Raw genomic sequence first — 17,878 nt, forward strand, 5'->3', positions numbered from 1 at the left:
GTGTAGGTATGTACGGCAGAACCAAATTGGAAAGATAGGTAGGAGCAAGCCCATGTATTGCTTTAGGTTAGCAGTAAAACCTTTAACTCTGCCTTGCCTTAACAGGAAGCCAGCATAGGGAGGCTAGCACTGGAGTAATATGATCAAATTGTTTGGTTCTAGTCAGGATTCTAGCAGCCGTTTTTGGCACTAACTGAAGTTAGTGCTTTTTCCGGGTAGCCGGATAGTAGAGCATTGCAGTAGTCTAACCTAGAAGTAACAAAAGCATGGATTCATTTTTCTGCATAATTTTTGGACAGAACATTTCTGATTATTGCAATGTTACGTAGATGGAAAAAAGCTGTCCTTGAAACAGTCTTGATATGTTCATCAAAACAGACATCAGTGTCCAGAGTAACGCCGAGGTCCTTCAGAGTTTTTATTTGAGACGACTGTACAACCATCAAGATTATTTGTCAGATTCAACAGAAGATCTATTTGTTTCTTGGGACCTAGAACAAGCATCTCTGTTTTGTCCGAGTTTAAAAGTAGAAGGTTTGCAGCCATCCGCTTCCTTATGTCTGAAACACAGGCTTCCATCGATTGCAATTTTGGGGCTTCACCATGTTTCATTGAAATGCACAGCTGTGTGTCATCCGCATAGCAGTGAAAGTTAACATTATGCTTTCGAATGACATCCCCAAGAGGTAAAATATATAGTGAAATTAATAGTTGTCCCAAAACGGAGCCTTGAGGAACACTGAAATGTACAGTTGATTTGTCAGAGGACAAACCATCCACAGAGAAACTGATATCTTTCCGACAGATAAGATCTAAACCAGGCCAGAACTTGTCCGTGTAGACCAATTTGGGTTTCCAATCTCTCCAAAAGAATGTGGTGATCGATGGTATCAAAAGCAGCACTAAGGTCTAGGAGCACGAGGACAGATGCAGAGCCTTGGTCTAACGCCATTAAAAGGTAATTTACCACCTTCACAAGTGCAGTCTCAGTGCTATGATGGGGTCTAAAACCAGACTGAAGCATTTCGTATACATTGTTTGTCTTCAGGAAGGCAGTGAGTTATTGCGCAACAGTTTTAAAAAAATGAGAGCAATGGGAGATTCGATATAGGCCGATAGTTTTTCATATTTTCTGGGTCAAGGTTTGGCTTTTTCAAGAGATGCTTTATTACTGCCACTTTTAGTGAGTTTGGTACACATCCGGTGGATAGAGAGCCGTTTATTATGTTCAACATAGGGAGGGCCAAGCACAGGAAGCAGCTCTTTCAGTAGTTTAGCTGGAATAGGGTCCAGTATGCAGCTTGAAGGTTTAGAGGTCATGATTATTTTCATCATTGTGTCAAGAGATATAGTACTAAAACACTTGAGTGTCTCCCTTGATCCTAGGTCCTGGCAGAGTTGTGCAGACTCAGGACAACTGAGCTTTGGAGGAATACGCAGATTTAAAGAGGAGTCCGTAATTTGCTTTCTAATGATCATGATCTTTTCCTCAAAGAAGTTCATGAATGTATTACTGCTGAAGTGAAAGCCATCCTCTCTTGAGGAATGTTGCTTTTTAGTTAGCTTTGCGACAGTATCAAAAATACATGTTGGATTGTTCTTATTTTCCTCAATGAAGTTGGAGAAATAGGATGATCGAGCAGCAGTGAGGGCTCTTCGAAATTGCACGGTACTGTCTTTCCAAGCTCGTTGGAAGACTTCTAGTTTGGTGTGGCGCCATTTCCATTCCAATTTTCTGGAAGGTTGCTTCAGAGCTCGGGTATTTTCTGTATACCAGGGACCTAGTTTCTTATGACAATTTTTTGTTTTGTTTTTAGGGGTGCGACTGCATCTAGGGTTTTGCGCAAGGTTAAATTGAGTTCCTCAGTTAGGTGGTTAACTGATTTTTGTCCTCTGACATCCTTGGGTAGACAGAGGGAGTCTGGAAGGGCATCAAGGAATCTTTGTGTTGGCTGACACTTTATAGCACTACTTTTGATGAATCTTGGTTGGGGTCTGAACAGATTATTTGTTGCGATTAAAAACGTAAAAAATGGTGGTCCGATAGTTCAGGTTTTTGAGGAAAAACATTAAGATCCACAACATTCATTCCGTGGGACAAAACTAGGTCCAGAGTATGACTGTGGCAGTGAGTAGGTCCGGAGACATGTTGGACAAAACCCACTGAGTCGATGACGGCTCCGAAAGCCTTTTTTGAGTGGGTTTGTGGACTTTTCCATGTGAATATTAAAGTCTCACAAAGGTGATGTGATATGCAGAGTCATGCTGCATCCAACTGTCCGAACGGGACTAAGAATCAGATGGAGGGTAAAAACAGCAAAAATTAGCATTCTCACACTCACTGGCTCTCTTCTCCTTTGTATTGGGACTCTCTCTCCCTCTCTCTCCCTCACTGGCTCTTATACTGTCTTGCCCCCCCCCCCCCCCGATTTGTGACATACGAAAGTGCACCTTTGTGAGTTAAACCTGTCACCATGTGTGTGACTTGAGTGAGTAAGCCAGACTCTATATTTCAGGAGAGAGGAAGAGTCGAAGAGAGAGGGCTCACTCTCGCCAAAATCTGTCCAGAATAAGCCCAATGCGTTTCTATGGGCATAATATGTAGACCTAAACCTTCCCGCGACTCCCATTGTTAAGGCGGAGGACATGAGGATCTCGTCATTATGTACAGATATTTGTTTTTAGCCTCTTGCAAATTTGAAAGAAAAGTTGGCGGGTGCACTGTTAGGATGCTGGTTTCCCCTAAACTAAATTGATGTTTTGCCAAAATTATATAATTACTCCTGTCTAAATAAAAACATTTGAAAGAGAGCGTGACTTAGCCACACAATTTATGTAGTCCCCCCCCCCCTCGCGATTTGGGCAGCGCACGCGGCAATATGTCTAGCTGATTGAGTTGCGTCTGTCAGTGAAAAGTATCTCAAATATGTGTGAAGACGATGTGTCTTGAGTATAATTTAAAATATTGCAACAAGAAGAAGAGGGATGTGTGTTAACTGACTTGCCTAGTTAAATAAACCAATAAAAAGATCCATGCACTCAACTCTCCAGAATGGGCTCAGCATTCTCCCGCTAATGTATTTATTGTTTCATTGTGTGTAACGATGTACGCTGAGAGTCGGGAAGCAAGTACGTACAGGGAGTGAACACATTTAATGAATAAATGAACAAACCAAGAAACACGAAAACGTACATTTCAGTTAATGCATGTATTAATTAGGCTACAGTCATTTATCATTCTCATTTCTCGGAGTGGAAAGGATGTTTGCGGAGTTCACAACCGGCTATACTTGTGAGAAACAAGTTTTGGTTTATTTCATAACCATTACGAGTTTTGTAAATCTTTTAATTGTCTTTTGTTTGGAGTGCTCCGAAAGCACTGAGGATGTGTCTGGTTTCTCTGTCGTAATTTTGAGCGCGCCCGCCTGAGCACGGATAGAGGAATGCCTACCTGGCCTGCTGCATGCGAATGTAGGAAAAGTGCCCATTTGGCAATGTCTGATTTCTGATTGTCTTAACTAACCACGTACACCACGAATAAGCTGAGCTTCTCAGTCTTTTTCTCTTCACCTCACACATTGTTACATCCATTGCGAATGATAGTTCCTCAGTATTTGAAATGTCTTTCCAACACTCCTGGCCTCGATAATCACCAAGCCTCGTTGTAGATAGAAACAAAGTAGAAAGTGGAATGTGATTGAAAGAACCAACATTTTCATTAGGATATTTTCTACTGTTTTATTTTGTCGGTTTTAGGCCTATATATTTTTTACTTAGATGACAATGGAAGTTATAGACCTACTCCTGCATTGGCCTATAGGCTACCTCTGAATTATATGCACTCATTTCTATGGTCGCCAATGTACCACCGTGTATCAAGTATGGTGCTCTCGCCATCGTTGAACTTTAACTTTTAGATTTGTATCACGTGATTAACCACGTGACAATGATTTTGCGAAACAAAAACGTTATTATTCAAAAGAATCTGTTCCATACAAATGTGCATAATAAAACAATAATTTATTTCACTCGGACCAGTAGAAATGGTAGGACAAGTTGTAAGCTTCCCCAAACTTGAAACTCACGAGCTGCCAATGGCCTTTACTATAACATGCAAGCCCGTGCACACAGGAAGTCCTGTGAAAAAACTTGCCTGGCTATGGATATCAGAGGGCCATCCAACTGATTCGTTCTGGCGCCGACCCTGAGCACATGACTAAAGTGTACATTGAATGCAAATAAAGCATAAGCTTACTACTGAGATAAGACGACCTTACCCCTGTCAGTGACATACTCCCAAATCCCCATATCCCTGTTGTAGACAAGACAGAAACAAGAAAATATGACTGTTGCCCAAAACCAAACTTTCACTCCCTTCCCCACCCACCACAGCTTTCAGCTTTCAGTGAATGATCTACTACAAACTAACTAAAGTCTATTCAAATGTTCCCTCTTGGTGAGTGCTCGTGGATTTAGAAATTCGATCTGGGTGGCAGGTGGTATTTACTTTCCAAGAGAACAAACGCTTCAATGTTGATGTAACGTTGAATTATTCATCTCTGACTTTGTGCATTTTTTTCTCTCTCAGGAAAAATATCAAGGCATCTGCGGTGTGCCAGTACTCCTTCACAGATATTCAGAGGGCCTTCGAGGGGCCTTACATGGAGGTGCAGGATTCCAAATGGAGGGAATATACAGGGAAGGTTCCAGTACCAAGGCCTGGCTCGGTAAGTCTCTAGTAATACCCCTCTATTTCCCTGCTACAGAAAACCTTATGCCTCCCTCTCTCCCCTTGCCCTCATTACATACTATCTTTTGGATCAATCTCAATACTCTCTACACAGTGTCCTCCTTTCCTCATCTTCTTTCCTGCATCTAGAAAGACTGAATTTGTGAAAGCACGATTTAGACACGGTTTTCACTAATTCAGTCTTTCGATAGTTATTTTATATGCTAATGTGTGAAAGGAGAGGAGAAGAGGCCATCAATGCTATTGAGGTGCACCCTTGTCTCTATTTCTGTCTCACTCACTCTTTCCTGATCTGCATTGACTGCTCTCTCACTCTCTTTCCTTCTCCGACCTCTGTCGTTCTCTCACTGCCCAGTGTATGACAGACGTGCACAGGTCCCAGGGCATCAACTCGTCCCGTGACCTCCCAGACGACGTGTTAGCCTTTGCGAGGCAGCACCCCCTGATGTCCACCCAGGTCCACCCCATAGGAGAGCACCCCCTACTGTTCAAGAGAAGTGTCAATTACGTAAAGATGGTCGTGCACAGGGTGGCAGCCCTGGACCGACACGTCTACACAGTGCTCTTGTTGGGAACTGGTAAGTCTGGCTAGGTTTATAATGCATAAACACAGTACAGAAGGAATAGTTGAACACTTATTTAACTTCCGTTTTTTATTGTATTAATGTTATATAAATGTTTTTATGAGAGTTATCAATGTTATATGAAGGTTATGATGGTTATATGAATGTTATATGAACATTATATGTCTGTTTTTCCCTGCAGATGAGGGTTGGCTGCACAGGGCTGTGGAGATAGGAGGTCAAACGCACATCATAGAGGAGCTGCAGCTGTTTGTGGACCCTCAGCCCATAGACAACATGGTCATCTCCCAGGCACAGGTGTTACACATGGCACATACATGCTTATAAAGCATGATACCTTTGGCTTTGAGTACAGTGTTATCAAAATCGTATTGAACACCATTTATCCATCAACAGGAAAGTGTCTATGTTGGCTCCAACTCTGCAGTGCTCCAGGTCCCCTTGTCATCCTGCCAGCGCTACACGTCCTGTTTCGACTGTGTGTTTGCCCGGGACCCCTTCTGTGGCTGGGACGGGGCGCTGTGTGTGAAAATTTCCTCACGCACAAACAGGTGAGGGCAGGCACACACACACACACATTTTATTAGAAGAAGCTATCAATCTTTTCTATCAATGATCTCACTATAATATTTTTTGTGTTGACTTTTGAATAGTTGTTCTATTTTCTGTGTTATTCCATATACTGTACAGTACATTTATAATTACCAATCAACTTACTCCTGTGTTTCTGTATGCCTGCAAATAATAAATGAGAACTGACATTCTTCTGGCTCCTATTCAGGTCCAATCTAACCCAGGATATACAGGGGGGGAAAAGAGGCTGTGACAACAGCACAGGAGTTGGTATGAACTGAACACACACACCACTGGCGCAAGCCCCGCAGTGCGAGGGGACCCACAAGTGTAGCATATGAACACGTCACATGCTTGGATTTTTTGGGGGGGCCGGAATTACAGGAAATGAGCTTTAAAACGGCTGAATTTTCTCTCAGCCTCATGGAAAAGGTGTAAAATAACATGAGATTAACTATAAAACTACCAAAGAAATGGGTTGGGGGTCTTGATTGGACTTTGTTCTCTCTCTCTCTCTCTCTCTCTCTCTCTCTCTCTGTCTCTCTGTCTCTCTGTCTCTCTGTCTCTCTGTCTCTCTGTCTCTCTGTCTCTGTCTCTGTCTCTCTCTGTCTCTCTCTGTCTCTCTCTCTCTCTGTCTCTCTGTCTCTCTCTCTCTCTCTCTCTCTCTCTCTCTCTCTCTCTCTCTCTCTCTCTCTCTCTCTCTCTCTCTCTCTCTCTCTGTCTCTCTGTCTCTCTCGCTGTGTGTCTCTCTCTCTGTGTCTCTCTTCTCTCTCTGTGTCTCTCTCTCTCCCCCTCTGTCTCTCTGTGTCTCTCTCTCTCTCTCTCTCTCCCTTTGTCTCTCTCTCTCTCTCGCTCACTCTCTGTCTCTCTCTCTCTCACGCTGTCTCTCTCTCTGTGTCTCTCTCTCTGTGTCTCTCTGTCTCGTTCTCTGTGTGTGTCTGTAGTCCACCGCAGGCGTACAGTGATGTCTGGGGACGATGTCCTCCTCCATTGCGATCTGCGTTCCAACCTGGCCACTCCACGCTGGACCCTGGATGGCCACCAGCTCCAGGGCTACGGCCTCGACTCTGGCCATCGTGTGGGCACTGACGGCCTGCTCCTCATCTGCGCCCGGCCCGACCAGAGCGGAGACTATCGCTGCTACGCCGTGGAGAACGACGTGTGGGTACCAGTGAGGATGTACACCGTGACGGTGCAACCTGACCTGCCTTTCCCTGTGGGGCCAACAGTCGTGACGGACACTTTATCAACCACCACCACTACCGCCCCACCAAGCCCTTCCCTTCCCCCCAGCAGCCCCACCGAGCAGCCCCTGCCCTCCCTGCTGGCTCCCCTCCCCCCTGGACCCAAGTTCCAGACCTACAGGCACATGGAGGCCGTGTATATTTCCCTGGTGGCTGTGCTGGGCGGGCTGTGCCTGGTGCTGACCGTAGTGCTGCTCTACGTCAGCTTCTGCAGCCGGGGGCCATACCAGGGCCGCAAGTACTCCCAGCAGGGGCTGCCCGAGTCGGGGGCCGCAGCCGAGAGGAAGAGGAGCTCCCACCTGGAGCTCAAGACCATCTCCAGCCACTGCAACGGCAGGCAGGAAAGCGAGCACGGACGCCGCTCCCTGTCAGTATCCAACATGGACGACATGGGCGATGGCTTCCTCCAGATCTTGCCCGCAGAAGGACCTCCCGGGAAATCGCCGCCCCCTCCCGCTCCGCCGCTCCCAATGCCTCCACCCCTGCCCTCCTCGAAGTACGTGTCGTCAGAGTATACCAACGGGATGTCTGCGACATTACCCAGCGTCCTACGCAAGATGAACGGCAACAGCTACGTGCTGCTGAGGCAGACGACGGACCCAGAGGGGAGCACGTCTCCCCTCTACCACTCGTTCACCGAAGAGCTCAACCGCATCCTGGAGAAGAGGAAGCACACGCAACCGGACCTCCAGGAGACAGACGACGATAGCTCCGTCTAGCCCCACCTTGAGCTCTTTCCCGTTGATCTGTTTATTGGTTTAACCCAACTACAAAATAGTGCCCCCAAGAGGCAGGGAGGTCTAACTTGTATTATACAGCTTTAGTTTACCCAGTGCCAAAGCGACCTGTGGGAGTATTCATACCTAAAAACCCAATGTGCAACTTCCCGTGACTCGAGACGAGTGGCCCACCCACATAATTTCACTATTGAACATTGGAGTAAAGAGGACTTTTTGACCTTTCCCTAACTGGAGCAGTCATGGATATCGTCATGGTATCCATTTTGGTCACACACTGTACTAGTGCATGGACCCTTTGATGAACTTCCAAGCAAATACATGATACATACACAAGTTAGTTACAATCCTACCTCAGACCCTAACCCTATTGTGGACAGCTGGACAGCTGACATACTGACAGAGATTTGTTGTGATGCATCGTGGGACAAGGGACACAGACATGAGAGTCCAGGTCATATGACCAATGACCATGAAGTAAGATGGTAATGAGTTCGACTGAGGAACTATTCAAGCCTGTATGAACATTATAGACCATCTTCGGAACATGTTGCGTTTAGACAACGATGGCTACTGTAGTTCAGTGCCACACAGTGTACTTATATGATGGCTCTTAAAGACCCAGGCCTACTGAACAAATAATACATTTCAGTCATAACTCAATAACACACACTTATCTTTGTTTTCTTTTGTTCTCATGTAAATAGCCAATTATATTTCTGTGGCAACCATCAGTAGCAACTTTGGAAATAATGGCAATTGAAATGGTTGTAGCGAAACCAAATTGAAATGATTTTTTTGCATCTTTGTGTTGTTAGCATCTGACTGTGTCAGAGAGGTAAAACAGTAGTATTATAGATAGACAGCAGGCTTCATCTAAGCTTGGCCGGATTGACACTATCATTGAAGGATGAAGTCTATCATGAAGGACTGATCTCTTCGCCAGATTGATCAGAGAAGCTGAGTGATGATGATGGTGATGATGACGAAGACGGTGGGACCTGATGTGCCAGAAATGTGTGAGCCCAACAGGAGACAAGAAAGCAAAGGTAAGACTGAGAGAAAGCTGTGCCCTGCACGTCTTGTTGAAATACTTCACAATTACTATGAACATGTACAGTAACACTATGTCATCTAAACATTTTTTCTAATTCAGTCCACCACCACCACCAAACAGAATCTGTCAATATCAGCTTTCATTTTCCTCTCCATAAAAGATGAAGGGCAGAGCGGCAGACATATTCATTCCAGCCCAGGTTGATTTGTGTCCTTTGTTGTCCCAAGCTGGTGGCCACAAGCCAGATGAGCTGTAGGGCCATCACACTGAAAAAGACCTGTGTCACTGTTACCTAACCCGCAACACTCTCTCAATGTCTACGTGACATCAGTGTCAACTCAATAACAACATACGCTAGCAACAACCAGGGATATACTCCATTGCCTTGAGAGAGAGTCCACTCTGACCAAAACAAATATTGGCAGAGACTGAAATGGCATCCTTCTCTATAGGGACTATTTAGGGCTCTGGACAAAAGTAGTGCACTATATAGGTAATACATTGATATTTCAGGCGCATCCAGCTTAGTAACAAGTTGACTGAAACATATCTCCCAGCAGCCAGTCAGCCAGTCAGTCGATGCTTTATGAACATATCAAGGCTGGCCGTGTTAAATAGAGGTGTCTCCTCACCACAGTAAAGTGTTGAATCAGCTCTTGCCCTGTGGCTTCCCTTGTGGCTCGCAGCACAGCACGCCGGTTTGTGTATCTGTCACTACGTCGCTGACAGTAACTGCAGCGCTCATCACTCCTGGGCTGGACTCCATAGAGACACCAAGTTAAGGCTTGTTGTCCTTTTTGCGCAGACTTTATCGTATGCGGCCAAGCGGCACAGGAAACATTTGACCTGTGTGTCCTGGTCAGTGATGCAGTGAGCTGATAGAGTAGGAGAGGGAGGGAGTGTGTGTTTGTGTGCGTGTGGAGGGGGACAGGAGATGCTTTGCACCATCAGCAGGTTTCCTCCTCCTCCCCCTCTTTTTATTCCCACCCACTCTATCCGTATATGCTCCCTTTTCTATTCCCTGTCCCCTCCACACCTTCACCTCCACGCTAGAGGATCATCATTCCATCCATTACCCTTCCTCTCCCTCCCTCTTCCTCTCTTATTCCCCCTCTCCCCTAGAGGAGCCTGCTGAGTTCACAAACCACCACGATAGCCCTCCAATCAATTAAGCCTGGTCTTCAAACAGAGCCTGTGACCTTGTCTTTGCAAAGGGGCTACTGCAGTGTTTCTCCATCCTGTTCCCTGGGCCTGGAGGTCCGACAGGGTGTGCACGTTTTTGTTCTCGCCCAGCACTGTATTCAACCAATCGAGGGCTTGGTGATGAGTTATGTGGAATCAGATGTTTCAGTGCTTGGTCAAAGACCTTGGTCATTATAATAGCCGAGCAGACTCTTCTTATTGGTTGATTAGAATATTGATGCACTATAACAGGTGTTGCATTGGACATGGTTTCCTCAAGGTGTCTCATGGAAGGGTAAAATAAACTGTCACGGGACCATTATATTAATGTTGTATAAAAGCTTGTCTACAGTGGGGGTCAAGCGAGCCTGATGAATGTGTTTTCCTTATCTTATTGTCTCTTCGTGTAAAATAAATAACGCTGTATCGATAAGTGCAATCACAATGAGGGTAGTTGAGGATGAATATTCAAAGTTGAAAGAACAAACTGAACATTTAAACTGTCGTGTGTGTCATTTCTCATTACAGGTGTTATGTTTAAAGTCTCTCTGTTTTTGATATTTTTTCTGTCTTTAGATACACAAGGAGATGGAGAAGCTGGTGAATGGAAGATGAAGTGTGTGACAAACCCTGATGATCTGTCTGCTCAAAACACACCAAAGGACAATCAGTGTGTCCAATCTCCACTGGCAGTGAACTTGGATGCGGTTATGGATATTGTACTGTACTTGCTACTTATGGTCAAATGGCAAACATGCTGGCTGCTACACTCAAAACACACCTTCAGTATACTGTATACCTCCAGTACACACCTTCAGTATACTGTGTGTCCCCATAAACAGTGTGGAACACTAATTTCAACAAACATAGGCACTGACACCATACAGACATGACAACGTTCAAGTCAAGGTCTAGACATGAACTCTACGTCACCTACAGAATACATTTGAGTGAACAATGACTAAAAGACGCATTTGCACTATACCTCTTCTGAGGACTTATTTGCTCTGTACATAAGAACATTCAGTATACCCTTGTAAAGTGTTACATCCATGTGCTACATCCATGTTATGTGTTTTGTTGTTTTCTGGCGCGATGTAGAAATTACTAATACTTTACAATCTACACTGAACAGAAATAAGCGCAACATGTAAAGTGTTGGTCCCATGTTTCATGAGCTGAAATAAAAAAATCCCAGAAATGTTCCATACGCACAAAAAGCTCATTTCTCTCAAATGTTTTGCATTAATTTGTTTACATCCCTGTTAGTGAGCATTTCCCCTTTGCCAAGAATCCATCCACCTGACAGGTGCGGCATATCAAGAAGCCGATTAAACAGTATTACCATAACACAGGTGCAGCTTGTGCTGGGGACAATAAAAGGCCACTAAAATGTGCAGTTTTGTCACACAACACACTGCCACAGATACCTCAAGATATGAGGTAATGTGCAATTGGCATGCAAACTGCAGGAATGTCCACCAGAGCTGTTGCCAGATAATTGAATGTTAATTTCTCTACCATAAACTGCCTCCAATGTCGATTTAGAGAATTTGGCAGTATGTCCAACAGGCCTCACAACCGCAGATGATGTATAACCATCAGTAGCGATTTTAGCATGTAAATCTTGGTGGGGCACACTCAAAATGTTCTAGCAAAGCCACAACACTAAACAATACATGAATTGCATCACAACAGTGACAAACGGTGCCCACAAACTGAGAAGGCATACTTTACTTACTTGTCACAACAGCAGAGCTTTCTTTTCAGCACCATAGAGTGAATCTTTACCACTGCTACAACAGGCTATCAGCGGATCCTTGTCTGGCGTAGTGCCCCCATGAGTGACAGAACACTGAGCCAATTACAGCGCAACTAGAGAAGATTACCAACCCCTACGCTCTGTATTTTCTGCTGGCTGCCCACCACCACAGAAAGCACTGAGCTTGAATGAAACACCTGCATTTTGGAGCTGTCTTACTCAAGAAAGCAAAAAAGAGATCATATTTGTATGCTGCTTTGTTAACTCAATAATTTAATTACATTGTTTGCAAACTGATACATTGAATAAAAAACGTTGTATGTAGAGGTGCTGACTAACAGCAAATAAACAATAAGCTATAAAAATATATTTTTTTAAATCAAAAGTTTCACTTAGAAATGTACTTATTTTTTAAAGAAAACCACTGGTGTTTTCTGCTTTAATTTTTGCTTGTAAGCAGGAATCAGGAGGATAGAGTTGTGGTCGGATTTACCAAATGGAGGGCGAGGGAGAGCTCTGTATGCATCTCTGTGTGTGGAGTACAGGTGATCTATAATTTCTTCCGTCTGGTTGCACATTTAACATGTTGATAGAGATTTTGTAGAACTGATTTAAGTTTCCCTGCATTAAAGTTTCCTGCCACTAGGAGCGCCGCCTCTGAGTAAGTGGTTTCCTGTTTGCTTATTTCCTTATACAGCTGAATAGCACAATTGGTTAGGATACCGTAAAACGGCGGCCATCTCCTCCGGCACCAAAGGTAACCAGAATAGAAAGTGGAGTGGGAGGCCCCGGTGCACAACTGAGCAAGAGGACAAGTACATTAGAGTGTCTAGTTTGAGAAATATATGCCTCACAAGTCCTCAACTGGCAGCTTCATTAAATAATACCTGCAATACACCAGTCTCAATGCCAACAGTGAAAAGGCGACTCCCGGATGCTGGCCTTCAAGGCTAAGTTGCAAATAAAAGCCATATCTCAGACTGGCCAATAAAAATAAAAGATTAAGATTGTCAAAAGAACACTGTCATGTTTTGTCTTATATTGTCTTGTCATTTTGCTTTTCCTTCTGTTCGTTTTCCCCCTGCTGGTCTTTTTAGGTTCGTTCCCCTTTTAATGTCTGCCATCCCTCCCATTTCTTCTGTCCCCACTTCTCAGGAGGAACCTGGCGATTTGACAGGAGTGCCGGAGGAATATCATGATCTGCGCACGGTCTTCAGTCGGTCCCGAGCCAACTCCCTTCCTCCTCACCGGTCGTATGATTGTAGTATTGATCTCCTTCCGGGGACCACTCCTCCTCGGGGTAGACTATACTCTCTGTCGGCTCCCGAACGTAAGGCTCTCGAGGATTATTTGTCTGTGTCTCTTGATGCCGGTACCATAGTGCCTTCTTCCTCTCCGGCCGGGGCGGGGTTCTTTTTTGTTAAGAAAAAGGACGGTACTCTGCGCCCCTGCGTGGATTATCGAGGGCTGAATGACATAACGGTTAAGAATCGTTATCCGCTTCCCCTTATGTCATCAGCCTTCGAGATTCTGCAGGGAGCCAGGTGCTTTACTAAGTTGGACCTTCGTAACGCTTACCATCTCGTGCGCATCAGAGAGGGGGACGAGTGGAAAACGGCGTTTAACACTCCGTTAGGGCATTTTGAGTACCGGGTTCTGCCGTTTGGTCTCGCCAATGCGCCAGCTGTTTTTCAGGCATTAGTTAATGATGTTCTGAGAGACATGCTGAACATCTTTGTTTTTGTCTACCTTGACGATATCCTGATTTTTTCAACGTCACTCGAGATTCATGTTCAGCACGTTCGACGTGTTCTCCAGCGCCTTTTAGAGAATTGTCTCTACGTGAAGGCTGAGAAGTGCTCTTTTCATGTCTCCTCCGTTACTTTTCTCGGTTCCGTTATTTCCGCTGAAGGCATTCAGATGGATTCCGCTAAGGTCCAAGCTGTCAGTGAGTGGCCCGTTCCAAGGTCACGTGTCGAGTTGCAGCGCTTTCTAGGTTTCGCTAATTTCTATCGGCGTTTCATTCGTAATTTCGGTCAAGTTGCTGCCCCTCTCACAGCTCTTACTTCTGTCAAGACGTGTTTTAAGTGGTCCGGTTCCGCCCAGGGAGCTTTTGATCTTCTAAAAGAACGTTTTACGTCCGCTCCTATCCTTGTTACTCCTGACGTCACTAGACAATTCATTGTCGAGGTTGGCGCTTCAGAGGGTGCGTGGGAGCCATTCTATCCCAGCGCTTCCAGTCTGACGATAAGGTTCATCCTTGCGCTTATTTTTCTCATCGCCTGTCGCCATCTGAACGCAACTATGATGTGGGTAACCGCGAACTGCTCGCCATCCGCTTAGCCCTAGGCGAATGGCGACAGTGGTTGGAGGGGCGACCGTTCCTTTTGTCGTTTGGACAGACCATAAGAACCTTGAGTACATCCGTTCTGCCAAATGACTTAATGCTCGTCAAGCTCGTTGGGCGTTATTTTTCGCTCGTTTCGAGTTTGTGATTTCTTACCGTCCGGGTAGCAAGAACACCAAGCCTGATGCCTTATCCCGTCTTTTTAGTTCTTCTGTGGCTTCTACTGATCCCGAGGGGATTCTTCCTTATGGGCGTGTTGTCGGGTTGACAGTCTGGGGAATTGAAAGACAGGTTAAGCAAGCACTCACGCACACTGCGTCGCCGCGCGCTTGTCCTAGTAACCTTCTTTTCGTTCCTGTTTCCACTCGTCTGGCTGTTCTTCAGTGGGCTCACTCTGCCAAGTTAGCTGGTCATCCCGGTGTTCGAGGCACTCTTGCTTCTATTCGCCAGCGCTTTTGGTGGCCGACTCAGGAGCGTGACACGCGCCGTTTCGTGGCTGCTTGTTCGGACTGTGCGGTAACCCAGTAGTCTGGGTTACCAGCCTCCTCTGTTCTCATCCCAGCTTGCCGAGTCCAGCGTTCCCTCCGCTCAAGCGTTTGTCCAACGTTGTGAGCGCACCTGGAGGAGGGTGAGGTCTGCACTTTGCCGTTACAGGGCACAGACTGTGAGAGCCGCCAATAAACGTAGGATTAAGAGTCCAAGGTATTGTTGCGGCCAGAGAGTGTGGCTTTCCACTCGCAACCTTCCTCTTACGACAGCTTCTCGTAAGTTGACTCCACGGTTCATTGGTCCGTTCCGTGTCTCCCAGGTCGTCAATCCTGTCGCTGTGCGACTGCTTCTTCCGCGACATCTTCGTCGCGTCCATCCTGTCTTCCATGTCTCCTGTGTCAAGCCCTTTCTTCGCACCCCCGTTCGTCTTCCCTCCCCCTCTCCCGTCCTTGTCGAGAGCGCACCTATTTACAAGGTACGTAGGATCATGGACATGCGTTCTCGGGGACGGGGTCACCAATACTTAGTGGATTGGGAGGGTTACGGTCCTGAGGAGAGGAGTTGGGTTCCGTCTCGGGACGTGCTGGACCGTTCACTTATTGATGATTTCCTCCGTTGCCGCCAGGATTCCTCCTCGAGTGCGCCAGGAGGCGCTCGGTGAGTGGGGGGGTACTGTCATGTTTTTTCTTATATTGTCTTGTCATTTTGCTTTTCCTTCTGTTCGTTTTCCCCCTGCTGGTCTTTTTAGGTTCGTTCCCCTTTTTCTCTCTCCCTCCCTCTCTCTCTTCTCTCTGTCGTTCCGTTCCTGCTCCCAGCTGTTCCTATTCCCCTAATCAATCATTTAGTCTTCCCACACCTGTTCCCTATCTTTTCCCCTGATTAGAGTCCCTATTTCTCCCCTTGTTTTCCGTTTCTGCCCTGTCGGATCCTTGTATATTGTTCACCGTGCTGTGTCTTTGTATCGCCCTGTCGTGTCGTGTTTCCCTCAGATGCTGCGTGGTGAGCAGGTGTCTGAGTCTGCTACGGTCAAGTGCCTTCCCGAGGCAACCTGCAGTTTATTATCGAGTCTCCAGTCAGTTCTCGTGATTACGAGTGATATTGTTTTTATGCTTTATTTACCGCTCCGATTTGTCTAGGAGTATTGCTATTTCCTTAAACTGGATTAAAGACTCTGTTTTCGCCAAGTCGCTTTTGGGTCCTCATTCACCTGCATAACAAACACAGACACTGGACAGAGAAACTCTGCCTTAGAAGGCCAACATCTTCACTGTTGACGTTGAGACTTTATTTTTGTGGCCATTTTGAGCCTGTAATCGAACCCACAAATGCTGATGCTCCAGATACTCAACTAAGTCTAAAGAAGGACAGTTTTATTGCTTCTTTAATCAGAACAACAGTTTTCAGCTGTGCATAATTGCAAAAGGGTTTTCTAATGATCAATTAACCTTTTAACTTGTATTAGTTAACACAACGTGCCATTGGAACACAGGAGTGATGGTTGCTGATAATGGGCCTCTGTACGCCTATGTAGATATTCCATATCAAATCAGTCGTTTCCAGCCACAATAGTAATTTACAACATTAACAAGGTCTAAACGTATTTCTGATCAATTTCTTGTTATTTATATGGACAAAAGAATTGCTTTTTTTCAAAAACAAGGACATTTCTAAGTGACCCCAAAAATCGGAATGGTACTGTATATACGGTCGGAAGATGACATTCACCTTACCAAATACATTTAAACTCAGTTTCACAATTCCTGACATTTAATCATAGTACAAATTCCCTGTCCTAGGTCAGTTAGGATCACCACTTTATTTTAAGAATGTGAAATGTCAGGATAATAGTAGAGAGAATGATTTATATCAGCTTTTATTTCTTTCATCACATTCCCAGTGGGTCAGAAGTTTACATACACTCAATTAGCATTTGGTAGCATTGCCTTTAAAATGTTTAACTTAGGTCAAACATTTTAGGCAGCCTTCGACGAGCTTTCCACAATAAGTTGGGTAAATTTTGGCCCATTCCTCCTGACAGAGCTGGTGTAACTGAATCAGGTTTGTAGGCCTCCTTGCTCGCACACGCTTTTTCAGTTCTGCCCAAACATTTTCTATAGGATTGAGGTCAGGGCTTTGTGATGGCCACTCCAATACATTGACTTTGTTGTCCTTAAGCAATTTTGCCACAACTTTAGAAGTATGCTTGGGGTCATTGTCCATTTGGAAGACCCATTTACGACCAAGCTTTCACTTCTTGAGGTGTTGCTTCAATATATCCACATCATTTTCCTGCATCATGATGCCATCTATTTTGTGAAGTGCACCAGTCTTTCCTGCAGCAAAGCACCCCAACAACATGATGCTGCCACCCCCGTGCTTCACAGTTGGGATGGTGTTCTTCGGCTTGCAAGCCTTCCCCTTTTTCCTCAAACATAACGATGGTCATTATGGCCAAACAGTTCTATTTTTGTTCCATCAGACCAGAGGACATTTCTCCAAAAAGTACGATCCTTGTCCCCATGTGCAGTTGCAAACCTTCGTCTGGCTTTTTTATGGCGGTTTTGGAGCAGTGGCTTCTTCCTTGATGAGCGGACTTTCAGGTTATGTCGATATAGGACTCGTTTTACTGTGGAAATAAATACTTTTGTACCTATTTCCTCCAGCATCTTCACAGGGTCCTTTTCTGTTGCTCTGGGATTGATTTGCACTTTTCGCACCAAAGTACGTTCACCTCCAGGAGACAGAATGCGTCTCCTTCCTGAGCTGTATGACGGCTGTGTGGTCCCATGGTGTGTAAAGTTGCGTTCTACTGTTTTTACAGATGAACGTGGTACCTTCAGGCATTTGGAAATTGCTCCCAAGGAGGTCTTGGCTGATTTCTTTTGATTTTCCCATGATGTCAAGCAAAGAGGCACTGAGTTTGAAGGTAGGCCTTAAAATACATCCACAAGTACACCTCCAATTACCTCCAATTATGTCAATTAGCCTATCAGAAGCTTCTACAGCCATGATGTAATTTTCTGAACTTTTCCAAGCTGTTTAAAGGCACAGTCAACTTAGTCCTTCTGTAGCTCAGTTGGTAGAGCATGGCGCTTGTAACGCCAGGGTAGTGGGTTCGATCCCCGGGACCACCCATACGTAGAATGTATGCAC

The 17,878-nt window shown here is 45.3% G+C and overlaps 1 protein-coding gene across 1 annotated transcript in view; it reads left to right on the forward strand.

The window, feature by feature from the left end:
- LOC124039914 (semaphorin-4G-like) overlaps positions 1-11,333 on the forward strand; it is a 96,002-nt gene extending 84,669 nt beyond the window's left edge. The window contains exons 10-16 of the mRNA XM_046356469.1: positions 4,589-4,727; positions 5,106-5,328; positions 5,516-5,631; positions 5,731-5,885; positions 6,116-6,177; positions 6,852-8,937; positions 10,704-11,333. Coding sequence (XP_046212425.1) covers positions 4,589-4,727; positions 5,106-5,328; positions 5,516-5,631; positions 5,731-5,885; positions 6,116-6,177; positions 6,852-7,870 — 1,714 coding nt within the window. The 3' untranslated portion in view covers positions 7,871-8,937; positions 10,704-11,333. The remainder of the gene's footprint in view (positions 1-4,588; positions 4,728-5,105; positions 5,329-5,515; positions 5,632-5,730; positions 5,886-6,115; positions 6,178-6,851; positions 8,938-10,703) is intronic.
- Positions 11,334-17,878: the final 6,545 nt, after the last annotated feature.

The sequence above is a fragment of the Oncorhynchus gorbuscha genome, linkage group LG07 (genome assembly GCF_021184085.1).
Source record: "Oncorhynchus gorbuscha isolate QuinsamMale2020 ecotype Even-year linkage group LG07, OgorEven_v1.0, whole genome shotgun sequence".
NCBI lineage: Eukaryota > Metazoa > Chordata > Actinopteri > Salmoniformes > Salmonidae > Oncorhynchus > Oncorhynchus gorbuscha.